Source organism: Protomyctophum parallelum (genome assembly GCF_964188405.1).
Source record: "Protomyctophum parallelum genome assembly, chromosome: 8".
Taxonomy (NCBI): Eukaryota; Metazoa; Chordata; class Actinopteri; order Myctophiformes; family Myctophidae; genus Protomyctophum; species Protomyctophum parallelum.
The window spans coordinates 38041150-38068218 of record NC_139703.1 but is presented as its reverse complement, the minus strand read 5'-3'; the positions used below and the strand labels follow the sequence as shown (position 1 = coordinate 38068218).

The 27069-nt window shown below is 43.0% G+C and overlaps 1 protein-coding gene across 2 annotated transcripts in view; it reads left to right on the top strand.

Moving 5' to 3' along the window:
* The window catches only part of ankrd52b (ankyrin repeat domain 52b), a 56372-nt gene that overhangs the window by 7311 nt on the left and 21992 nt on the right, over positions 1-27069 (top strand). Inside the window, exons 5-14 of one of the 2 annotated variants that reach the window (XM_083772324.1) lie at positions 1604-1639; positions 1766-1930; positions 2746-2833; positions 6246-6388; positions 17725-17937; positions 19153-19231; positions 22574-22688; positions 24664-24746; positions 25681-25798; positions 26909-26977. In XM_083772324.1, coding sequence (XP_083628450.1) covers positions 1604-1639; positions 1766-1930; positions 2746-2833; positions 6246-6388; positions 17725-17937; positions 19153-19231; positions 22574-22688; positions 24664-24746; positions 25681-25798; positions 26909-26977 — 1109 coding nt within the window. Of the gene's footprint in view, positions 1-1603; positions 1640-1729; positions 1931-2745; positions 2834-6245; positions 6389-17724; positions 17938-19152; positions 19232-22573; positions 22689-24663; positions 24747-25680; positions 25799-26908; positions 26978-27069 lie in introns of both variants that reach the window. The other variant, XM_083772323.1, reaches the window with a different exon arrangement.

Genomic DNA, 27069 nt, shown 5'->3' with positions numbered 1-27069 from the left:
TGATCTCAGGTCAGAATGGGTTAAACGATTAATCGGATTATGACACTTATTTAGCTATCACCTTAAAAATATATTTTATTTTAGACATGTTCTAACTAACAAAAAATATAATTAATTCAAAAATGCATTTGATTAGCTGCTGATTAGGCTGCTATTCAAATAAAAGACAAACTAAATTAAAATTAATTAAAGCAACTCATGGTGTCTTTTGGCTTATTCTGACTGCATACATTTGATTAAAGAATAGCTATAATGTGTCAGTCTAGAAGGAACGGTACTCTTCTGAACTCAAATAGGTCATTTAAAATATTCAAGCCATATGTTTTGTTCTTACACTTACTATAATCGTTATGTGTCATATTTTGCTTTGCAGTCGCTATCACAACTATCATCAGATTATAAGGGAAGAGAGATGGCTCACTCCTCTTTAGTTTAGTTATACAATTAACACTGGAAAACTATGGTTCAAAAATATGGTTCAAAACTATGGTTAAGTGGGAAATCAGTAAATCACCTATGATAAATTGCAAAAAACTCTAGTGATTAGTTGCCGATTCAATTAATCAATTACTAAATTAGTTGACAACTAATTGAATAATCGATTCGATTACGATTAATCGATGAATCGGTGCAGCCCTAGTGTAAAGGGGCTGTTAGTGATCTCAGTGTAGCCTCGGTCCCAGGCTTACTTATCTGCGAAAAGAAAAGCCTGGTCACAACCTAAGGCAGAGAAGCCATTCGGCAGTTGTATCCGGAATATCCGTCAGATGTATATTTCCCCCGGATACGATATTTTCCCGACCAAACACTTCTTTCATCAACGTCATTTCATTGCAGGGCGATACTTCCGCTAAAATCCTGCACTTCCGCTGATATAGTCTTTTCAGTCGCGGTCTTGCCCAGGGTGATCTCAGTGTGAGTTCTACCGGGGAAGGTTGGAAGAGGGGGCCCAGATCAGTGAACCAATAGAGCGCCCAAGTCCTGACGTCACTCGCTCATCCCCTGGTTCTAAAGTCCTGATGTCACTCGCTCATCCCCTGGTTCTAAAGTCCTGACGTCACTCGCTCATCCCCTGGTTCTAAAGTCCTGACGTCACTCGCTCATCCCCTGGTTCTAAAGTCCTGATGTCACTCGCTCATCCCCTGGTTCTAAAGTCCTGACGTCACTCGCTCATCCCCTGGTTCTAAAGTCCTGACGTCACTCGCTCATCCCCTGGTTCTAAAGTCCTGACGTCACTCGCTCATCCCCTGGTTCTAAAGTCCTGACGTCACTCGCTCATCCCCTGGTTCTGCCCGGTGCACGTTAGTAATTTCTCTATGGAGAACAACGTGGGGTCATCTTAAAATCGTAAACAAGCTGTCTCGGCGTTATTGTCAGGGAGGTGTCTCTGTATCGTTTGCAACAGTCAGTCACTCATATATGATACAGTCTCTCTGTTTCTAGCGAAAATGTAACTAATTCAGTAGCAGTAACAATAGTCAGTTGATTCTTCATATCCATATGAGTGAAACTGACTGAATATATATATATATATATATATATATATATATATATATATATATATATATATTCATATATATTTCTATGTCTCTACCTCTTTCAGAAGGCCGTGGGGCTGCTGGTGAGGCAGGGACCGGAGGTCATATATATACTGTATATATGTATTTATATATACTATATATATATATATATATATATATATTTTTTTTTATGTCTTTACCTCTTTCAGAAGGCCGTGGGGCTTCTGGTGAGGCAGGGCGCGGAGGTGAACACGAGGGACAAATTCTGGAACACTCCGTTACACGCGGCGGCGTCTAACTGGGCCACGTCCTGCGCTGAGGCCCTCATACCCCACCTGACCAGCGTGAACGCTGCTGATAGGTCGGGTCGGACGGCGCTGCATCACGCCGCGCTCAGCGGCCACGCCGAGGTAACGTATAACACTAACCCATTCTGACCTGAGATCAGATTCTAAAAATGTCTTCTACATCCTGACAGTTTTCTGAAAAAGCCATGTTTCTATGTCAGTGGATCTTCGATTTTTCAAAAATAGCAGACCTACAGCTCGTAGCGCGCCACTCGGTGGCGCGCTATGAGCTTGTAGGTCTGCTATTTTTCAATAGCTAAATTACAACATAATGCTAACACCAAAAGGGGTTCCCGCCCAAAATGGGCTAACGTGTGTTTGACCCATTTAGGCCTGACGCCGACATTTATAAAAAAAATTCTTCTAAATCCTGACGGTTTCCTGATACACCTCATGTTTCTATATCAGTGGTGATCAATATTTCATGTCAAGAATCCCAAAAATGATATGAAATTGGCCGCCGACCCCCATCTGGAAATGTGTTATTCCAGGAACCTCCCAGAAGCAAAGATTTGAGTTAAAAACGTTTGCTCTGAAAGAATACAGTATATATTCAAATATTTGCGACACATTTTCAAGATTTTTCAAAAATTGCAGATCTACGAGCTCGTAGCGCGGCACTCGGTGCCGCACTATGAGCTTGTAGATCTGCTATTAGCAGATTTACTCGATAGCTAAAGTATATCATAATGCTTAAAACACCAAAAGGGGTTCCCGACCCGTCCAGAATGGGGGTTAACAAAGTACCATCATTAGGTCGCTTATAGTCTTTCTAAACAGGGCTTTAAATTCCTATTTAGTCCATTGATGCATCAATTAGAACATTTGTTTAATGTTAAAGCCAGGTTATTATTTTTACCCTGCTGTTGTCTATACAGATGGTGAAGTTGCTTCTCAGCAAAGGGGCCAACCTGAATGCCAGCGATAAGAAGGAGAGACAGCCAATCCACTGGGCTGCGTACCTCGGTAAGTCAAAGTCACACATGTTACCGCAGTGAAATTAGTTCTCATCTCTTGGAGCGGTGAGCCGCAGCCAGGGAGCGGTGAGCTGCAGCCGTGCCGTGCTCGGGAATCATTTGATTCGTAGATTTGACCCCCCAATTCAACCCTTTGATGCTGAGTGTCAAGCAGGGAGGCATCGGGTCCCATTTTTACAGTCTTTGGTATGACCCGGCCGGGGATCGAACCCCCGACCTCCCAGTTTCAGGGCGGACACTCTGACCACAAGGCCACTGTCTGTGAAGGCGATACTTCACAACTAATCATGTATATCGTAATTGACGAAGAAAGTGCCTTTAAGTCACCTTTTTTGCCTTATTGAAATTCCCAACCATTCTGATACATGGTTGAGAACATTGGCAATAAGACCGTACAGTATAAATCAACTGTGTTAGGCACTATATAAATAAAGGCAGGCAACAAGATTGCCTAAGTCACTTTCCTGAAAACGTTAAAAATGTGACTTAGGCAATTATGCCATGGGGCTAGCGACATTTTTGAATATTAGACATTGTAACTTGTGTGTTGTTTTTTCCCTTGTTATTACTGTGGGAGAGTGCAATCATCCAATCCGCTAAGCAACTCAAAGCAATGGTGAATACCAACCATTTTTGCCATTTTGGCAATTCTTTGGGGGAGTAATTGCAGCGTCAATGCAAACAGCCATGTCGATGCAAAGATGGCTTACCAGGATCTCCTATCTTTAGCCCAGCCTTACTGCTGTTTGGAGAGTCTCTGCATGCATGCTTCCAAGTAGATTATGTGTACGGTACTTAAGACCGCAGGGATTTAAGGAAACGGGGACAGCTGTTCACTGTCACTCCCCCGTGCATCTCTCTGGGAGCAGTAATTATACTGCTAAGTAGGTAATTTAATACTTTAAGCCCAAATACTACTACAGGTATTTACTATCTTGTGTCATGATGCTATAAATGCATAATCACGCGGGATGGATGGATGCTGTCGGTCAACTTGACGATAGGCCAAAAGCCAAATATATATATATTTTTAGTCAAAATAACGGAATTAATTAACTGAGTTAATTTGGTGTTAGCATTATGTTATCAAATCAAATCAAACTTTATTTATAGAGCACATTTACAAAGTGCTGTACAGGATCAGGTAAAAAGAAAAAGAAACCAAGACAAAAAATAGCATGGTATAACCACACAAACAAGAGAACAACAAAAATTGCAGTACAATAGAGCAAAAACTAAAAATGTTATGCTTTAGCTATTGAAAAATAGCAGACTACAAGCTCATAGCGAGTGGCGCGCTACGAGCTTGTAGGTCTGCTATTTTTGAAGAATCGAAGAACGACTGACATAGAAACATAGCTTTTTCAGAAAACTGTCAGGATGTAGAAGACATTTTTAGAATGTGACCTCAGGTCAGAATGGGTTAATTAATTTGTGAAATGAGTTTGATTTAAACAAAAGTACACAATGAATGCATGCTTGGATGACATTCTGCAATATGTAGCCCTATCTGGATGGGGGAACTAACACAATTGGGTTTTTGCCGTAAAAAGGCTGCACAATTATTATTTTGTATTTATGTTTTGTTACTGGCAGAGCTGTGTCACTTATTTTGCCTCTTTGTCTTGGCCAGTTCACACTGTCTAAAAGAGACTTCAGTCTCAATGTGGTTTTTACTGGTTAAATAAAGGTTAATAAATAATTACATATAGGCAGCGGCTCAAATCACATGTACGACAACGTGGGTGAGAGACACCGTCCTACCACACTGGATCTGTTATAAAGAATAAACCATGCATACATCTGTTAAATGTATATATATCCCCCTTCTGTACTTTATCTTTCCATTCCCACAACAATATACAGAAAAACATGGCATATTTTGCACATACCGGTAGTTGGAATGGTGATTAATCATCAGTTCAGGCCATGTCTCTCCGGCACACCAGAGCTCCTATTTTGAAGGAATCCCGGGAATGATTGTGCTAATTAATGGGTTAAAGTTGTAATGCCAAAATACGTACATACATGGATGCACCTGGGACGTATCCTCAGTGATGTATCCCAAGGTCAACGGGGTTTCAGGTCTCCCAACATCATACCCCTCACTCAGGTGACCCAGCCGGGGTGATCAAGTCCCGACTTACGTCCCAGTAGCTACCCTCGATCAGTCCCATTAGGGAAAAACCAGGGCCACACAATCCATTCCTCCTGAACTACTCTGCCGGGACTGGGAGGGTACCATTCTGGCGCGTGGAAGGACTAGGCTCTGTGGGTTGACTCCTGTCCGGGCCCCTCCTACGTCTCACCAGGTCAGGCCCTGTGCGTTGCACCCATAGACTGTAAAAAATATGGACAAAGCGTTCCCCGGGTCTAACATGGACGTAAAATGAAGCCTGTAATTCTATGGTAATTCCTGATGTAAATCGCCATATTTCTAGATCCGTTTTGGCCCAGCTGGCCATTGGCTGGCTCCGTTTTGGCCCAGCTGGCCATTGGCTGGCCCAGACACGAGGCGGGACTTCCCCCCTTCTTCTCCGTTGGTTTTTATTTTGACTCGAGTGGGAGGGGAATCCCGATCATAGACTGTAACGGTAGCCACGCCCCTCAGAACATACGAGACTTTATGGTCATTTTTTTAATTAATGGGACCATAATTTTCCAAAAAGAATATTATGACATTAGAAATGAGACTTTAAACTAGTGACTGGAAGCAGAAAGTATTCATGACCATGTTTATTAAGGTAATACAGTCTAGGTGAAGTTGGGCCCAAATACATGGACTTCTATGGGGCTATGGGTTTTTCTGGGTCCAATGACAGCGCCACAACAGGCCATTATATGAATCGCGATTTCCTTATAGGCTTCACAAAATATCTGTCTGACTGCCCCCCTGGTTGCACCAGACTCCCAGCACCAGGCACTTTATTCAGGAATGGTGGATTCTCGAGCCGCAACGGTTCCGCAGGCTCCACCTTGCCCTTGGTGGTGCCGCAGGCTCTGCTTGAGGCTTGAATGGCCCTCCTAAAGGCCTCACCGTGGGTTTGTTGGGCTTCTTCCTCACGGAAGACACAGGCTGGGGCGCCAACCAACCCATACTGCTCCCGGGTGCCGTCTACTTTCCGGCTGCCACCCGTCTCTCCGGTGGTAACCAGACTATTCCTGGTTGTCACGTAGTCTATTCCTATGAGTCACTATGAATAGAATAACTATAACAAAATACATACATGGATGCACCTGCAGGGACGTATCCTCAGTGATGTACCAACGGTGTTTCCTGCTGTTTGCTGCCTATGTTTTCTTTGCATTTGTATGAACATTTTAAATGTATTTCCAAGACTATTAATTAATGAGGCCTCCACTCTTAACTAATCTTCCAATGCCCACACGTCTCTCCTCAGGACACGTGGATGTGATGAAGCTGCTAGTGTCTCACGGTGCTGACGTCATGGTGAAGGACAAACACGGCTACACCGGCCTCCACGCCGCGGCCGCCAGCGGCGAGTTGGAGGCCGTCAAGTACCTCCTGAAGCTGGGAGTGGAGGTAACGTGGCGCCTGCTCCCTACTCCTATGCTCCCTACTCCCTGCTCCCTACTCCCTGCTCCCTACTCCCTGCTCCCTACTCCCTGCTCCCTACTCCCTGCTCCCTGCTCCCTGCTCCCTACTCCCTGCTCCCTGCTCCCTGCTCCCTACTCCCTACTCCCTACTCCCTACACCCTGCTCCCTACTCCCTGCTCCCTACTCCCTACTCCCTGCTCCCTACTCCCTGCTCCCTACTCTCTACTCCCTACTCCCTATGCTCCCTACTCCCTGCTCCCTGCTCCCTACTCCCTACTCCTATACTCCCTGCTCCCTATACTCCCTGCTCCCTACTCCCTATGCTCCCTGCTCCTATACTCCTATACTCCCTACTCCCTGCTCCCTGCTCCCTACTGCTCCCTACACCCTGCTCCTATACTCCTATACTCCCTACTGCTCCCTACACCCTGCTCCCTACTCCCTACTGCTCCCTACACCCTGCTCCCTACTCCCTACTGCTCCCTACACCCTGCTCCCTACTGCTCCCTACTCCTATACTCCCTGCTCTCTACTCCTATACACCCTACTCCCTGCTCCCTACTCCCTGCTCCCTACTCCTATACACCCTACTCCCTGCTCCCTGCTCCCTACTCCCTACTGCTCCCTACACCCTGCTCCCTGCTCCCTACTCCCTGCTCCCTACTCCTATACTCCCTACTCCCTGCTCCCTGCTCCCTACTCCCTGCTCCCTACTCCCATACTCCCTACTCCCTGCTCCCTACTCCCTGCTCCCTACTCCTATACTCCCTACACCCTGCTCCCTGCTCCCTACTCCCTGCTCCCTACTCCTATACTCCCTACTCCCTACTCCTATACTCCCTACACCCTGCTCCCTGCTCCCTACACCCTGCTCCCTACTCCCTGCTCCCTACTCCCTACTCCTACACCCTGCTCCCTGCTCCCTACTCCTACACCCTGCTCCCTACTCCCTACTCCTACACCCTGCTCCCTGCTCCCTACTCCCTGCTCCCTACTCCTATACTCCCTACTCCTACACCCTGCTCCCTGCTCCCTACTCCTACACCCTGCTCCCTACTCCCTACTCCTACACCCTGCTCCCTGCTCCCTACTCCCTACTCCCTACTCTCTGCTCCCTACTCCTATACTCCCTGCTCCCTACTCCTATACTCCCTACTCCCTGCTCCCTACTCCCTACTCCCTGCTCCCTGCTCCCTACTCCCTGCTCCCTACTCCTATACTCCCTACTCCCTACTCCTACACCCTGTTCCCTACTCCCTACTCCTACACCCTGCTCCATACTCCCTACTCCTACACCCTGCTCCCTGCTCCCTACTCCCTGCTCCCTACTCCTATACTCCCTACTCCTACACCCTGCTCCCTACTCCCTACTCCTACACCCTGCTCCCTGCTCCCTACTCCCTGCTCCCTACTCCTATACTCCCTACTCCTACACCCTGCTCCCTGCTCCCTACTCCTACACCCTGCTCCCTACTCCCTACTCCTACATCCTGCTCCCTGCTCCCTACTCCCTGCTCCCTACTCCTATACTCCCTACTCCTACACCCTGCTCCCTACTCCCTACTCCCTACTCTCTGCTCCCTACTCATATACTCCCTGCTCCCTACTCCCTACTCCCTGCTCCCTGCTCCCTACTCCTATACTCCCTACTCCCTACTCCCGGCTCCCTGCTCCCTACTCCTATACTCCCTACTCCTATACTCCCTACTCCCTGCTCCCTGCTCCCTACTCCTATACTCCCTACTCCCTGCTCCCTACGTGGATTCCATAAGTCATTTTCTGTCTAGGCCTGACCTCGAATATATAGCGTGCCACTCTGTGGCGCGCTATGAGCTTGTAGATCAACACATGCTGTGGGCTGCTAGGGCTTCTGGGAAATTGAGGCCAATGCAAGTGGACGGGGGGTTTGTCGGGGGGGGGGGGGGGGAACTTGTGACTCACCATCATGGCCGCTGGTGCTGATTATCATAACAAACGGGATGGATTTTCGCCGGATTTTCACGGATCAAAAGCCCAAATACTTCAGCGTACAGTACATGCTCTAAAGGTAATAAAACAATCTCGGCAGCGTAGAATATTTGATAAAAAATGTTATGGAGTCAAACTGTTAATATTACCTATACCAATATGACCGGTGACATTTTAAATGCAGCGTAGTGGCAGAGACGGAGAAACAGGCCACAGACAAACCGTCCTACGCCCCATTGCTTTGGAAACAAAATCACCATTCCAATATGAAGGACCGCCCCTAAACTATTTTTTATTCTGATATTGTTATTATTTAGTTTCCACACAGTTTTTAGACATTACATTCAATTTAATCAATGGCTTTAATATAGTACATACTGTAGTATTTACAATAAAGAGAGTGCTATGATTCAGTTTATAGATGGAAAATTGTCTTGAGTAGCCTGCAGGCCGATTGGAGATGGCTGCATACTGATGCGTCTGCTGATTAAATACCTTATTTACAGTTTTGTAAAAAGTACAGAGGTACGGTTATTATACAGCAATGCTAAAAGCATAACACAAAAAGCCCTGAGTGCTTGTTTCCATTGTGGTCCTAGTGTATTTTCTGTGTGTTACTGTAGATACAGTGTGATCTCTAGCCATGCGTTGCACATGCAAATATATCTGCAAACGTCACCCCCAAAGGACAATAGAGTTCAGTGTTTGAGTTCAGTCAGTGTTTGGTTTTAAAAATAGACTCAACAGTAACATCTCTGTCCAGGAACCATGACGTGGTTTTTCTCTCGATATAGTCCTCAGACCTCGTGAATGGTTACATTGAGAACTATTTCCCACCACAACGCTCGCCAACGGCACTGTATATCTCACTGCAGAAGGATGCACTCATGCTGTACAATGTTATTAACACTTTCTTAAGTGTGTGTGTGTGTGTGTGACTTTACTTCTAATTGGCTGTTGATGGTGGCGTGATTAAGATATGTTTCAATGTCGGGTGGGTAAAAGGTTATGTAGCCTACAGTATGTATACACGTATGTAATCTGAAACCTATCTTAATTACGTCAACATCATCAGTCAATTATTACCACGCCTACCTGCAGCTGTTCGTACCCAAACAGACCAGCTTATAGAGCACCAAAGTCCTGACGTAACTCGCTCATCCCGACGATTCCCCTGGTTCACGGAAGTAATTTCTCTATGGAGAATAACATGGGGTGATCTTAATATCGTCTACTATAAGCGTTGTGGTCCAAAAATAAACAAGCTGTCTCAGCGTTATTGTCATGGACGTGTCTCTGTATGATTGTTTGCAACAGTCAGTCACTATATGATACAGTCTGTTTCTAGCGAAAATGTAACTAATTCAGTAGCAGTAACATTAGCGTTTTCTCTCAGTCAGTTGATTCTTAATATCCATATGAGTGTGAAGAACACAGTTCTTATATGAGGCGATCTAAAATCCCCCTATGGGGATTATAATGCAAATAAAAAGTACATAAACCTGTGGATTTGCGCCCTCTACCGATATTGACGTCAGACTTCGGTGCTCTATTGTACATATTGCATATAGTCTTTTTCTTATTGCTGCATTCCTTGGCCCCTCTTATCGCTGCGCTGCTTGCAGCTTTTTTTTACAAATGTCCTCACGTACAAAGTGACATGTTTGTTTAGGGTAGTCGTTATGATATAATTCTTTCACAGCCACGGCCAAGTCTATAGACTTTAATGTTTGTAACTGCAGTAACTGACAATGGCTGGGTTTCTCAGATACAGAACCTGTGTAGCTTGAACAGGAGTGCAGGCCAGGGGTTTTCAACTGATTATGAATTACAATTTACAATTTAGGCATTTAGCAGACGCTCTTGATCCAGAGTGACTTACATTTAAGCAAAAACAAAAGCATGTCATACATCACATATATAAAAAGTAGTTATCATGAATCGTGTATAAACTAAGAACGTAACAGTGGATTATCTATGTCAACTATACATAATACTATATTATATATTATACAATATACATGTGTACTATAAAGTGCTATGGCTACATAAAATGCAATTCTAGTGCTGTCTACGTAACGAGCTATAAGTCTGTCTAAAATACTATCCAAGTCGACATAAAATGCTATCTAAGGGGCTAGGCTAGGGCAAGTGCTACGGGTGGTCCCTAATTAACCAGGGACCACCCTGACTATAGAATCAACCTGGGGACCACCACCCTGACTGAGAATCAACCTGGGGACCACCACCCTGACTATAGAATCAACCTGGGGACCACCACCCTGACTGAGAATCAACCTGGGGACCACCACCCTGACTGAGAATCAACCTGGAGACCACCACCCTGACTGACAATCAACCTGGGGACCACCACCCTGACTGAGAATCAACCTGGGGACCACCACCCTGACTGAGAATCAACCTGGGGAGTGGGGACCACCGTTGTGTTTGGACTGGAGGGGGGGGGGGAATTAATCCTTCCATATTAAAATCATGTTGCTATTGTAACTTACTGTATGAGCGAGCAGACACATGCAATTAATTATGGGCACATTTCCGTATAATGGTGACTCAACCAGGCAATCCGGTAACTGACAACATCGACTTGTCACCATGTCATTTACTGCATTGTTTCTCAACTTGTGGTCAATACAATGAATTAAAATACAAATCTTCACTTTCCTACATTACTATAAATGAATGGTCAGGGACCACATGCAATACCTTCACGGACCACCAGTGGTCCACGGACCACCAGTTGAAAACCAATGCTCTATAGGCCGCTCAACTCGGCCATTGTATGGCGTCATCTGACGATATAAATACATCTTGTATCTTTCACAGTCTTAATATTAATCAGTAAAACATGCAATAGACAACAATGCTTTTCATTTTTCAATGTGTTTATTGACAGGGTGAATATGAGCATTATGGAGGCTCTTTAACATAATGCTAACTCACAACATTTTCATGTCAAGGACCCCAAAATGATCTATTTGTCTGTGGACCCCCCCTGTCTCTGCCAATAGACCCCACGAGAGAAGATGTGTATTGTTAAAATGTTTCAACAGGATTTAAACTTTCAGATTTCTTTCTTTAAAAAAAAGAAATCATCTTGAAAATAGTGGATCAAAAGCTCACAACGTATTGCATTACAACTTTGATTCACGAGACATTGCCAAAGTATTTCTGGGGGTCCCCGGTCAAAAACATTGAGAACCCTTGTTGTAGCAGACAGTGTTACATGGCATAGACCAGAACACCACTGAACACACTGTGGTTGTCTCCGTTATCATAGAGTCTGTCCCCTGCAAATAAACGCATGTAAACCTTGTCCCCCTTCACCAGCTCCACCATAATTCCGTTAGTTACCAGGTCATGACCTCCATTATTGTATCCACAGTTAGCTAAGATGCTCTGCCCATTCTTATAGATGCGGACGCAGAAAGTCTCCCCTTTCCAAATGTTAAGTAAAGAAAATGTGAAGTGATAGAGTCCTTTGACCGGCGCAGAGAATACCCCTGAAAGACATGAGAGAACACATTCAATTAAAGGACCAATTCACCACTTTTCAACCTATTTTAAAATTTTCATAATATAATTGGTCATGATAAAATGCCACCATTTTGTTCCTACTCTGTGTCTCATGGTGGGAGGGATGTGGGCAGTTCAGAAAACCGTCCATATATTATAATTTAGCTATTGAAAAATAGCAGATCTACAAGCTCATAGCGTGCCACCGAGTGGCGCGCTACGAGCTTGTAGGTCTGCTATTTTTGAAAAATCGTAAAAATGTGGCGCAAATCTTTGAATCTTTCAAAGTTAATGTTTTTAAATCGGGTCTAAATGGGTTAAACAGACATAATAAAACTCAATCCCCTATCCCCCCCTCCCCCCCCCCCACCCACAATCCCAAGGAATGGTATTTACTATTTTTTATCATGAACATTAATGAGGACAAATTATGTGAAGAAGTTGAAAAGTGGTGACTGTACTTAAAGTAAAAATGTATATGGTTACGGTATTTGTAGTTTACTTGAGTATTTGTAGTTTACTTGAGTATTTGTAGTTTACTTGAGTATTTTCAATATCTAATATCCACTACATCTCTGATCCAAATATTGCCCTTTTTACTCCACTGCATTTATTTGAAAACTTATTATTAACAGTTATTAGTTAAATTGTAGATTTTGATTATTATTACAAAACATCAGCCCTATACATTTTGTCCATTTGAAAATAGCCGATCTACAAGCTTTTTATACATTTGAAACCTTTAAATGGCACATATTCTGCATAATGACTTATTTTTACTACTCAAGTACATTTTAAATTTTGCTTTTTCTGGGCTTTTACTTGTAACAGAGTAGTTCTATATTGCATAATTGACCCATTTTGGGCGGGAACCCCTTTTGGTGTTAGCATTATGTTATGCTTTAGCTATTGAAAAATAGCAGATCTACAAGCTCGAGCTTGTAGGTCTGCTATTTTTGAAAAATCGAAGAACGACTGACATAGACATTTTTGGAATCTGATCTCAGTAGATAGTAAAAGTAAAAAGTAAAAAAGTTTGGAGTACTTTTTACACCACTGGTAATTAGTTGGTGAGTGCTAATCTCAGTAATCTGTAACTGTAATCACCACCTTACCTGTAGATGGATTGTAGGCGTTGCCAACATTACTGTGGACTCTCTTGTAGACCAGAGTGGTATCAGAACCGAACGGTCCAATTTGTCCACTACCCAAACCGACACCGAAGGCCACCTTTGGTCTGTCTGTCAAGGAGCATTTATCAAATTGTTTGAAATAACTAGACAGGCACAGGTCTCCACCAGGTTATCCACAGATCTGTGCAGTTAGAGGTAAAAACACTTTTCGGCCAGTTATAGCGCCACCTTGAGGCTGAGTTGAAATTGTTCATGTGGCATTTTGTCCTCGGCCTAGTGGGAATGTGGGTGCACAATGTCACGGAAATCACGCGATGTGTTCATGATTTGCAGCATTTTGTTTGAAACTGAGCACTCCTGTGAACTTTGGAAGCCAATCTTAACCAATCAGGATGGAGTCTGAGAAATCTGAAAGACCGGTTTGGTTGAATGGCTCTAGAGAGACTGTGTACCAATTTGCGTGATGTTTGGACAAAATCTGTAGGTGTGCTGTGCAAAAACTTGTTTTGCACAAAGCGGCCTCCTGGTGGCGCTATAACAGGCCGTTCTGGAAAGTTTGGGGCAGAGGTTCATCGTTGGCATCCAGGGAGTGTGTGTGCAAAATTTGGCATCGACCGGGTTAACGGTGGCCGAGATTAGCTGCTCACGGACGGACGGACACACACACACACACACACACACACGGACGGACACACGGACGGAGTGCAAAACATACTCTCCCCCCATGCCTTCGGCCTGGTGGAGACAATAACAACTATACCAGTGTTGTTTTTGGCAGCACATTTTAGTTTTAGTCATAGTCTCTTGAATAGTTTTCATTTAGTTTTAGTCACTCATTTTAGTCACCTGGAATTATTTAGTGTTAGTCTAGTTTTAGTCGACTAAATCTATAGTTGATTTAGTCGACTAAAATGTATTTTGGCGGGCCTTGATGTCGTCGTAATGACTGTTTTTACACTTACTGAAAATAGCCGATCTAGATTGGCTATTTCCAGCATGCAACCAAGTGTAAAATGACTTATACTGGATATCTTGTCCACTAGTCCCTTCTTAACATTTTAGTCTAGTTTTTATTTGTTGACGAAATCGTCAGTATATTTAGTCTTAGTTTTAGTCACCATAGCTACATTTTCAATTCGTTTTCGTCAGTGAAAAAAGGTAGTCGACGAACATTTTTCGTCTTAGTTTTAGTCGACAAAAACAACACTGGTACATACACAGAGACGAACAGAGACTTGGTGCATTTATAGATAGATGTTAGTAATAGTATTATAAAGCATACTTACTCCACAGTTGGTGCACTTGGCCTTCAGCGGCGGTCAGCCTGGTTTCAATGGTGGTCAGCTGAGCAAGATGAGCTGAAATCAGTACATCAGCATTAAGTCAGTCATACAGAAAATACTCATAATGCACTCTCAGTGTTGAGGGGGTAAGCTTTTCATTATGCATTTATTAGACTGTACAGTAAATTGCATGATAAAAAAATGTATCTATTCTCTGAGATCAATTAAAGTAATTAACATCAAAGTAAGGTCCCTTTTTCAACTTATTCACTGAACATCATCCTGTTCAAATTACCTTCACTTTCTACCTTCAACTCTTCCACCTGGACCTCGCCGGTACCGAGTCTGGTTCGGAGGTCTGCAACATGGACCTCGCCGGTACCGAGTCTGGTTTGGAGGTCTGCAACTTGGGCCTGGAGGTCTTTCACGAGGCTCTCGCTAGCGCTCAGTTTGGCAGTAATTTCTGAAAAATATCACAGAGCAACATTATGTTAAACGATGAAACATTTCAAACACATTCCAGCCCGTAAACATTTACATCCAGCTCCATTGTGACCATGTATGCTAACCTGTCATGAACACCCTCTGTTCCTTGGCGTCTTCCTCCATGTTGCTCATCTTCTCTCGTTGCACCACCACCATGTCTCTCAGTTCTCTCAGCTCCCCCCAAAGGTCATCGTCTCTCTGTCTCTCGCTGAGCGTTCCGCTCTCCCCCCCCGTAGCCCCGACAGCCCCACACAGACAGGACAGTAGAACAAGCAACGCCACACAGCCCTTCATCCTGAAGACGAGTCACTGTTTGATACCGTGCAACTGCTTCTTATATCCTCTCCCTGCTCGTCCACCAACGCTAGACAACGCGTCACCGTGCACAGTGGAAAGTTTTTTTTTCTTTTTTTTTAAAATATAAAGTATATTTATTGGTTGGCCCAGTGGAACGTTAGTGTACGGGACAGTAAATGGTGTCAAGGACCCACCTGAGAACAGCAACATGTGCTTTGATAAGATCTGGCAACGTTTGCATTTACTGGTTCTGAAAAGAGTGGATGTGAATATGTTTAATGTACTCAGCTGTCGTTTTATGGTGTGATGTGCCCCATGAGTTTAACCCATTTTGGGGCGGGAACCCCCTTTTGGTGTTAGCATTATGTTATGCTTTAGCTATTGAAAAATAGCAGATCTACAAGCTCATAGCGCGCCACCGAGTTAGCCTGGTTAATAAACCAACGGCTGATTCGGTCTGGTTTATTAACCAGGCTACCACCGAGTGGCGCGCTACGAGCTTGTAGGTCTGCTATTTTTGAAAAATCGAACGACTGACATAGAAACATAGCTTTTTCAGAAAACTGTCAGGATGTAGAACACATTTTTAGAATCTGATCTGGGGTCAGAATGGGTTAAATTGTGCTTTGAGATATTATATAACTGAAATTATCAATTAAAACGTCTGTGTGGAGGGAACATATAAAAGGACAACTTTATTGGGGGTACGTTGTACTTTAGGCTACATTCAGTTGAAACACAGCTATTCAAAATGGCACGCACGCAACGCACGCACGCACGAACGAACCCACGCCACGCACGCACGCCACGCACACACGCACGCACGACAACAGGCCTAAGATTTCATGATTCTTGATTGTACAACAAGAGTATAATTCTTGCATTCTCAGTCCCTAGACATTGCAACAAGATGTACAGCCACACAATTAGGAATAAAATCACAACAAAAACATAGTAGTATTTTCTTTTATTAATATGTTCTTTATCCCACGATTTTGTAACCCATTTTTCACCCCTGTGTCAATCATCTAATGTGATCCTGGGCTCTACACACCCTCCACCAAACTAGTCCCCATATATGGGGGACAAGGGGAGAGCAACGGACTTGAACTCATGCTTCCTTCATGCCTGAGTGTCCAAGTCGCTCCTTTACGCCTGACAGGGGGGAGTTTCCCTGGTTGGACGTAGCGCGTGGAAGGAACACGTTATTCCAACCAGTTCCTTTCCCCTCCATCAGGCGCCCCGGCTGGCCAGAGGGAGGCAGTTTTTAAATAAAGTAGTATACTAAAATTACAGTAGCCTATAATATAAATTGAACAATGCTGTGTGTGTGTGTGTGTGTGTGTGTGTGTGTGTGTGTGTGTGTGTGTGTGTGTGTGTGTGTGTGTGTGTGTGTGTGTGTGTGTGTGTGTGTGTGTACAGCTGCATAACTCAATTATACCGTCGTTTTGTCAGAAATAGTCAACCTACAAGTTGTACGAGCTGGTAGATCTGCTATTTTATTTTGCAGAATATTCGCCCCCATATAAGGAATCTAATGCTAGATCATAGGTTTTCAACAGGTGGTCCGTGGACCACTGGTGGACTAAATGACCTGGTGATTTATGATGACACGTCAATGTTACACGAAAAAAGTACAAAAACATGCACATCCAACCCAAACTTGGGCAGGTGCCGAGCGTCCAGTAGTAAGTATACGCTCGGAGACGCTCGCACACTGTGGGCTCCGCCTCCGATGCTGTGACAAGTGCCTTTATTTGCACAAATGGGTGACTGATAACTGACACGTCAATGTTGTCATTTACTGGAAAGTTGGATGTCAAGAACTTGTACGGGAAAGTGTACGCCCCACACACTGTACGGGATTGACTGGTTGAGTCACCATTATTAGGAAATGTGCCCATATAACCAATATAATAACACACCAGTGGTCCCCAGGTTGATTATCAGTCAGGGTGGTGGTCCCTGGTTCATAATCAGTTGAAAACCCATGCTATAGAGTCAATGACTGGTTAAAAACCAAAGTTCCTTTCCTTCAAAGTTGCTCCTTTACACTGCTATTTTTCAATAGCTAAAGTATAAAATAATGTTTCATGTGGTTAAAAGCTACAGTGACTACAATGTACAGTATGTAACCTAGATACCATGCCCTGATGGAAAATTTCTTCCTATGTTCATTAGTACTTTCAATACTAGTTTACTAATTACTTTTACTGTCTTGTACTGTCTGTCTGTCTTTGTTTGTTTTATTTGTCTTGTTCTGACCTTGATTGGGGGGGATATTTACATGTCGGATACAGCAAAATGTTCATGTATGTTTATTCATTGCTGCATCAAGTGTTTAACCCATTTAGACCTGACATCAGATTCTAAAAATGTCTTCTACATCCTGACAGTTTTCTGAAAAAGCTATGTTTCTATGTCAGTCGACCTACAAGCTCGTATGAGCTTGTAGATCTGCTATTTTTCAATAGCTAAAGCATAGCATAATGCTAACACCAAAAGGGGTTCCCGCCCCAAAATGGGTAAAAAGAAAAAGCTACAGTGACACAGATGCACTCCAGGTCTTAATGCGTTTTAAACCCATGGTCCTCATGTGCCCCCCCCCCCCCCGTTGCAGATAGACGAGCCCAACGGCTTCGGGAACACGGCGCTGCACATGGCGTGCTACACGGGCCAGGACGCCGTGGCCTGTGAGCTGGTGAACCGGGGCGCCAACGTCAGCCAGGCCAACGGGCAGGGCTACACGCCCGTGCACCTCGCCGCCATCTCCACCAACGGAGCGCTGTGTCTGGAGCTGCTGGTCAACAACGGCGCCGACGTTAGCACACAGGTAAAGAGACGTTAGCACACAGGTAAAGACGTTAGCACACAGGTAAAGAGACGTTAGCACACAGGTAAAGACGTTAGCACACAGGTAAAGAGACGTTAGCACACAGGTAAAGACGTTAGCACACAGGTAAAGAGACGTTAGCACACAGGTAAAGAGACGTTAGCACACAGGTAAAGAGACGTTAGCACACAGGTAAAGACGTTAGCACACAGGTAAAGACGTTAGCACACAGGTAAAGACGTTAGCACACAGGTAAAGAGACGTTAGCACACAGGTAAAGAGACGTTAGCACACGGGTAAAGAAAAGGACATGCTGGTCAACAGCGGTGCATACGTAGTGCTGTCGCCTCACAGCTAGAAGGTCCTGGGTTCGATTCCCATTGTTCAAAGAATTTAGCACCTCTGAGCCCAGGAATGGGTATGACAATAGATACTTGTCTCCACCCCTAGATACTTGCATAAACACTCCCCCCATCCACTAACCACTCCCCCCATCCACTAACCACTCCCCCCACTAGGTTAGCTGTCAACTGCACAGAATGACACTATCATTTATTCCATGAAGTTACTTGTAGCGCTTTTAATTGCTAAATGTACTGTAAAGCAGTATAATTGTATCTGTAGGCAGCTGGACAAAATTCCCAAAGAGAAGAATAAGGTCATCTAGAACTCTTGGAATAAGAATAAATAGAGATGAGAGAGTATCAATATTGCAATATAGAAATATAGGACGGACGTTGTTTAGTGTATGTTTTGTAATAATACAATCTAAAAAGTAACTAGTAGGCTAATTGAGTTTTCAAATAAGTGGAGTAAAACTAGTAGTAGGCTACAATTTATTCCATGAAGTTACTTGTAGTTTTAGACCCATGCTTTTAATTGCTGAATTTAAAAATGCTGTATGTTTACATTACATTATTAATATGTGCAAAGGTACCTTTTTACCCCTAAATGCATGGCTTGAATCAGCCGTGCACTGATGTGAAAGAGTTAAAACCTTACCAACAGAAAGTCAGGGGGAAAAATACCTTAGACATTTGTTACGATCCTTCCACTTTTAAGAAGATCACACCAGGATTTGTACTACACTGTCTTCACATTCAATATTTGAGCTGTTCTTCTAACAACAACAATGTCATGGATTGATCAAATTATATAAAAGACGGATTTCACCGCGACCAATTGTTCCGTTTTTGCCTGTCCTCTTTCTGACAGAGTACTGAAGGGAAGAGCCCTCTGCATATGGCCGCTCTCCATGGGCGCTTCACCCGCTCCCAGATCCTTATCCAGAATGGTAAGACTAAGACTAAGACTAAAACTAAGACTAATGCAAGCACCACAAACAACCAAGGAAATACACCTAGCCTTCTAAATGCCCCTTTTTTGATACCTGCAATAACCAGTGTCAAATGACCTTTTAGGCTAGGCTGCATAAGCTGCAAACATTTTAGCAGTTTTAAGAAGAGTTATAGCCATCTTTGGGGTCCCCAGTGACACACTAATCCTTCAATCCACCCATGCAGATGTAATCGCATTCACCTCCCTTTTGGCACGAAGGAGGATTCTGCTCATGTGGAAATCCCCTTCCCCCCCCCACCTATATCCACCTGGCTGGTAAACATGATGTTTTTCCTAAAGCTTGAACATTTTAAATTCACAATTAGAGGCTCAATCGAAAAATTCCATGCTAGATGGCAACCCTTCATATCACACTTCAACAACTTGAAAACACTCCCGAGCGATCAGTTACAGTTATAATTTAATTTAACTACCCGGCATCAATTTCGATGTCCCAAGGAGGTATGCAGTAGGCTATAATATACCAATGTCTATTTGGTAAATGTTTGTATTTTATTCTCTGTTTGTCACGTTTGTTTTTTCTTTTTGTTTCTTTTTATTAATTAATTTTTCTCTTTTGTTTATCTTATTTACTTTACTATTTATTTACTTTTCCTTATTTTGTTGTATTTAAATTCATTTTAATTCTTATGTTTGCCTCCCCTACGACCCATGGGAGGGTAGGCTGGGCAAGCGTGACCACACACACAAAATAAAACGGAGAATGTCACCAATAACAATAATGATGTAAAACTAACCTTGTACATCTCCCTGAATAAAGAAATATATATATATATATATATAAAAAATAAAAGAAGAGTTATGAGAGCGAAGAATTCAGAAAGAAAGCGAGGGAAACAAAGTCTGATAACACCAACGCACACGATGTCAAACATACAACGCCAAATACACGTAAATGGAAACAGAATGAGGCAGAAGGGCTTCTGGTGCGAGTAGAGAGAGAAACATTTGAAGACGTGGATATAAACTGCGACAGATGGCAGAATGGCAGTCAGTCTCCTGTGTACAGTTGAGAGACACCACCTAGCAGCAGATATCAAGCATGTCGTGTACTGCAAAGTGTGTACACACAGCTGATAGTGGTACAGCACTCCTGGGATAATAATGGCCTCGTGGCATATCAGAACCAACACATGCTCCAGTATCTCTCCCTCCCTCTCGCTGCTAAACTGACCTACTGTATGTGAGCGTCCTGTGAAACTTCAAAGCACGTACTGTACTGTACCACTCCTGTCTCCAATACTGTATATCCTTTTAACCCCAGTGGGTTTTTTCAACCCTTTTCAATAACGAGGCCATTATTTATTCTGCATTTTTGAGCCACCACGGAACCACCATTTGATGAGATTTAGTCAAAACTCAAAACTAAAGAATAGGACTATACATTTCCATGCTGTATTGATGTTGGTACCACACGAGAGATAACAGGCAAACATTGATCAACATTAAAAATTTTCTACATTCTCTAATTGTGTCTTCTAGTAAATTAACTTAAAGGACAACTTTAGTTTTTTTCAACCAAGGTTCATGTTTTAGGTTGTTAACTAAAAGGTGAGTGTTAATTATTTTTTCATTTGCTGCTTTCTTTCATTTTAGGGATTTTAGCTCTTTTTGACAGGGGGGGCGGGGGCATTCGAACATGGGGCTAAATATGTATTTTTTTTTACAAAATGTTATGGTGATTTATTTTTGTATTATTTACTATAGTCCCAATAAACCTCAGGAAATTACATCTGGTTACAGAATATCACAGGATCTACTGAATGTGAAGGTAGCCTACTGGGGGAAGGCTTATACTGTGTGTATAGGCTCAATATGTCAGTTCGTCACATTCAATAGATCCTGTGATCTTTCGTGGTCAGATGTAATTTCTTGGGGTTTATTAGAACTATAGTAAATAATAAAATAATAAATCGCCATAATAAACCTTGGTTGAAAAAAAACTAAAGTTGTCCTTTAAGTTTAACTGAAGTTTAACAATAATGTAACTCTCTTGAGAGCGTAAAATTGAACGGGTCCATTTGGTTCCATTTGACATTCTCAAGAGTTAAAGATCTAATAAGGGTCCATTTGGTTACCAACATCATTCAGCTGGGGACCACCTGGAACCCCCTCAAGGACCACTGGTTGAAAATGAAAACCACTGCTTTAACCTATCTTCATGTAATAGGTCCTCAATAATAATCATGATAAAATGGCACGATTTCTTTCTACTCAGTCTGTGTCTCATAGGAGGGCTGTGGGCAGTTTAGAAACCGTCTTCCAGTGACATCATTAGGCAGATTATTTTTTAAACAAGATTTTTTTACAAAAATGTTTTCAGGACTAGAAAGCCTGCAGTTTCTATTAGCTTGTATTCCCCATCGATGATGTCACTGGAAGATGGTTTCTGAACTGCCCACAGCCCTCCTATGAGACACAGACCGAGTAGAAAAGATTTGCGCTATTTTTTTCATGATTATTAGTGAGGTCCTATTATATGAAGATAGGTTGAAAAGTGGTGAAGTGGTCCTTTAAGACCTGAGACTGATTTGACAAATCAAAGAAAGAACGACTGACATAGAAACATAGCTTTTTCAGAAACCTGTCAGGATGTAGAAGATTTTTTAGAACCTGATCTCAGGTCAAAATGGGTTAAGAATATACAGTATGTATATTGAAAGATTTGCACAATTTCTCCACGATGTTCAGGTCTTAAAGGTTTCATGACCTTCATTCATTTTCATTTTTTTCATTTTTTCTTTTACGTTTTATGACCTCAATCACACCCACACACAAGCTGAACTTTGAACATTCTGTGGGTTTTCTGTGCTTTTGGGGGTTTTCTCTGTGTGTTCTGAAGCCTTTTGAGCTGCAATAAAAAACAGGCAAGCAGGCCTCAACAGGGACATCTGCTGGAAAATTTAATTGAAAAGATTACGTCACAGACCACAGGAAAATCAGAGCACTTGATTGATTGATTGAAATATGTATGAAACAGTTAACAATTAACAGCAGAATTACAGTACATTTCAAGCACAAACTCAATACAAAGACTCAACTGTGAGTGGACGACCCCATAAAGCATTACACTTGTTTACAACAGGGTCCACCATGTTCACCTTGTTTGAGCCAGACAACCCCCGACCACAGAAAATCTACTGCATCTTTAAAAGTTCAAGTTTTTTGGGTGCAATTGAGCTCAGAAAACCAAAACCCTAAACTAAATAAAATGACAAAAACTTTTTTTTTTTACTTTACGATCTCTTTAATGTTTTAATGTCCTTTTGATGTCCAGGTGCAGAGATTGACTGTGTGGATGCGTATGGGAATACTCCTCTTCACGTTGCTGCTAAATACGGTCACGAGCTGTTGATCAGCACCCTGATGACTAACGGTGCTGACACGGCCAGGTAAACATGTCTTTATGTTGATCAGCACCCTGATGACTAACGGGGCTGACACGGCCAGGTAAACATGTCTTTATGTTGATCAGCACCCTGATGACTAACGGTGCTGACACGGCCAGGTAAACATGTCTTTATGTTGATCAGCACCCTGATGACCAACGGGGCTGACACGGCCAGGTAAACATGTCTTTATGTTGATCAGCACCCTGATGACTAACGGGGCTGACACGGCCAGGTAAACATGTCTTTATGTTGATCAGCACCCTGATGACTAACGGTGCTGACACGGCCAGGTAAACATGTCTTTATGTTGATCAGCACCCTGATGACTAACGGTGCTGACACGGCCAGGTGAACATGTCTTTATGTTGATCAGCACCCTGATGACTAACGGGGCTGACACGGCCAGGTAAACATGTCTTTATGTTGATCAGCACCCTGATGACCAACGGGGCTGACACGGCCAGGTGAACATGTCCTTTATTAAGCTGTTGATCAGCACCCTGATGACCAACGGGGCTGACACGGCCAGGTGAACATGTCCTTTATTAAGCTGTTCATCAGCACCCTGATGACTAACGGTGCTGACACGGCCAGGTGAACATGTCTTTATGTTGATCAGCACCCTGATGACTAACGGTGCTGACACGGCCAGGTGAACATGTCCTTTATTAAGCTGTTGATCAGCACCCTGATGACTAACGGGGCTGACACGGCCAGGTGAACATGTCCTTTATTAAGCTGTTGATCAGCACCCTGATGACTAACGGGGCTGACACGGCCAGGTAAACATGTCTTTATGTTGATCAGCACCCTGATGACCAACGGGGCTGACACGGCCAGGTGAACATGTCTTCATTTAGATTTTATTACCCGCTCCAAGGGGTGGACCAAGGGGTGGTCCCAGTGGTGGTCTGTTACATCAGAGGTTCCCAACCACCGGGACATGTATGTGCCACTGGTACGCTAGAAGGGAATCCAAAGTTTTCCTGAGATCGTCACCAGGATTTTCCAAACAGCGGTGAAATGTTGACTCTGTCTGGTCGAATGAAAATACCAAGGATTCGTCAGAGTGACTGTGATTCATGAACGGCTTCGAGTCTGTGTTACTTCCGCGTTGCGTAGCATAACGGTGACATCACTGTCCAATCCTTGGTATCTTCACCGTTCATGTGTGCTCAGCCTCAGCGAGCAGTGGACCAACAACAGCTGCAGACTATTTTATCACGATCGCGCTGATGAAACAAAACACCACAGGGTGACGGTAAAGGATTATTATTGTAAAAATGTCAAAACATCATAAGATGATGTTACCCCGGTAAAGTAATACGTCACTCTGTATGTTTGACTAAAGTTTTCCACATGTCCAAAAGTAATTTCTGAAAAAGACAGACACAAGAAAGACACATGCAAGCCCAACCTTTTTTTAATCATACTAGCCTATCATTGTTGATATAACGCCATTTAGGTCAATGATATATCATTATGTTGTGATATAACAATAATAATAATATAGCAGCGGTTAGCTGGCCAGTCAACGTGAGTTAGGTTTTGGTATTATGATAACGCGTGACGCCTAACAACAGCGCTGCGAGGCCTTGTGGGCTTGTAGATCGGCTATTTTTGGGCAAAGAGGTTTGGTGTAGAGAGAAAACAAGTGCAAACCAGGTACGATATTTCCATGTATTGCGGGTTTAAGACAAGTGCTATCACTAATATGACATTTCTGCACAAGCATAGTGCTGACAAACAAGTCTATGAAGCTACAGTATATATGAAAAAGTTTAATCTGCAACACAATTTTATACAACAATGTAGTGTGTGTGTGTGTGTGTGTGTGTGTGTGTGTGCTTCATCTCTCTCGGCTCAGGGGGGTCTTTGTCCTGAAAAACAAAAAAACGTTGAAGACCCTTGGTTTAATGAGCAATTTTTATGAATGAATCAAATGAATAATGAATAAAAATGTCCCCTCCTCCAGGCAAGGCATTCACGGCATGCTTCCTCTGCACCTGGCTGTCCTGTACGGGTTTCCAGACTGTTGTCGCAAGCTGCTTTCCTCAGGTGAGTGTCTGTTTGGCGACCCCCGGAGGGGTCGCGACCCACGGGTTGAGAACCCCCTGCACTACAAGATATTCCAAATTATTTCTCTATTATTTGAAATAGGCTGCCCATTTGATCCGTTTATGGACACTTGTTTTACATCCAAACTTATGAAATATCAGCTTTTGGTGGAACGTATTATGGCCTCTATGGGATATAACTGTCAACTTATTGTCCTTGTGTTTGGAAGTCTGGGCCATGTCCATAAACTTCTGCAATTGGGTGGATTGCGAAAGACAAATGCAAAAAAAAAAGTTGGCTAAATACTGTTCTGTCTCGGCTATTATGGGCAGTCTGTCTATCTGGAGAAGGCGTTGTTTCATTTATCCCTACTGTAGGTGGCTTAAAAAACTACAAAAAACAAACATCCTGTCTAGTAGTGTCAAGTAATAGTATGTCATCAATGTGCTATCTGTTTTTCCCTCTGTGTGTTAACCCATTTAGGCCTGACGTCGAAAGAATATATATTCAAAGATTTATATAAAGATTTTTACGATTTTTCAAAAATAGCAGACCTACAAGCTCGTAGCGCGCCACTCGGTGGCGCGCTATGAGCTTGTAGATCTGCTATTTTTCAATAGCTAAAGCATAACATAATGCTAACACTAAAAGGGCTTCCCTCCCCAAAATGGGTAAAAGCATTTATATTCGGTTGGACCAATTATCATGTAACCTAATTCTGATATCAGTGTTTGGGTCTATTGTATCTCTCTTGTGCAGATCCAAATAAAATAATGTGTGTGTGTGTGTGTGTGTGTGTGTGTGTGTGTGTGTGTGTGTGTGTGTGTGTGTGTGTGTGTGTGTGTGTGTGTGTGTGTGTGTGTGTGTGTGTGTGTGTGTGTGTGTGTGTGTGTGTGTGTGTGTGTGTGTGTGTGTGTGTGTGTGTGTTTTCCAGGTCAGCTGTACAGCATGGTGTCTCCCCCCCGCTCTGCTCACATGCTGTCAGCCCAGTTTGATATAAACGCCCCAGACGACCTGGGACGGACCTGCCTGCACGCCGCAGCCTCCGGAGGGTGAATATGCACACGCACAGACACACGCACGCACACAGACACACACTCACACTGTACACACGCATGCACAGACACTCACACGCGCACGCACAGATGCACACACACATTAGGATGGGCTTAAATATTAGTTAACTCCAGTGGTGGAAAAGGTTCTCAATTGTTTTACTTGAGTAAAAGTACCAAATACTGCAATTTAGAACTACTCCGTTACAAGTAAAAGTACAGAATTGAAAATGTACTTGAGTACTAAAAATACAAAAGTATCTGCCTCAAAATGTACTTAAAGTGCTAAAAGTAAAAAGTACTCATATTGCAGAATGTCCCATTTCACAAGTTCAAAATGTGTACAAAGTCTATTGAAAATAGCAGATCTATTGTGAACTTGTAGATCTGCTATTTTCAAATGGCCGAAATGTATAGGGTTGAAGTGGTTAATGTATGTTTTCTAATAAAAATTGCCAAATTAACTAGTAACTAAAGTTTTCAAATGAAAACTTTAGAAAGTTTTCAAATTTCAAATGATTGTAGTGAAGTAGAAGTAAAGATTTTGGCTCTGAGAAAGTACTGGAAATTGGAAATACTCAAGTAAAGTACAAATACCATACAAAATTGTACTTAAGTACAGCACTTAAGTAAGAGTACTTTCCACCACTGGTTAACTAACTCTCATATGTGTGTTTCTCTGTGTCAGAAACGTTGAATGTCTCAACCTGCTGTTAGTTAACTCTCATATGTGTGTTTCTCTGTCAGAAACGTTGAATGTCTCAACCTGCTGTTAGTTAACTCTCATATGTGTGTTTCTCTGTCAGAAACGTTGAATGTCTCAACCTGCTGTTAGTTAACTCTCATATGTGTGTTTCTCTGTGTCAGAAACGTTGAATGTCTCAACCTGCTGTTAGTTAACTCTCATATGTGTGTTTCTCTGTCAGAAACGTTGAATGTCTCAACCTGCTGTTAGTTAACTCTCATATGTGTGTTTCTCTGTGTCAGAAACGTTGAATGTCTCAACCTGCTGTTAGTTAACTCTCATATGTGTGTTTCTCTGTCAGAAACGTTGAATGTCTCAACCTGCTGTTAGTTAACTCTCATATGTGTGTTTCTCTGTGTCAGAAACGTTGAATGTCTCAACCTGCTGCTGAGCAGCGGGTCTGACTTGAGTGCCAAGGACGACTTGGGAAGGTGAGTAGACTTGGTTCATTTTCTTTGGATATTCTACTGTTAGACTCACTGATGATAGGTTATTGATAGATGGGTTATTGGTTTATTGGTTA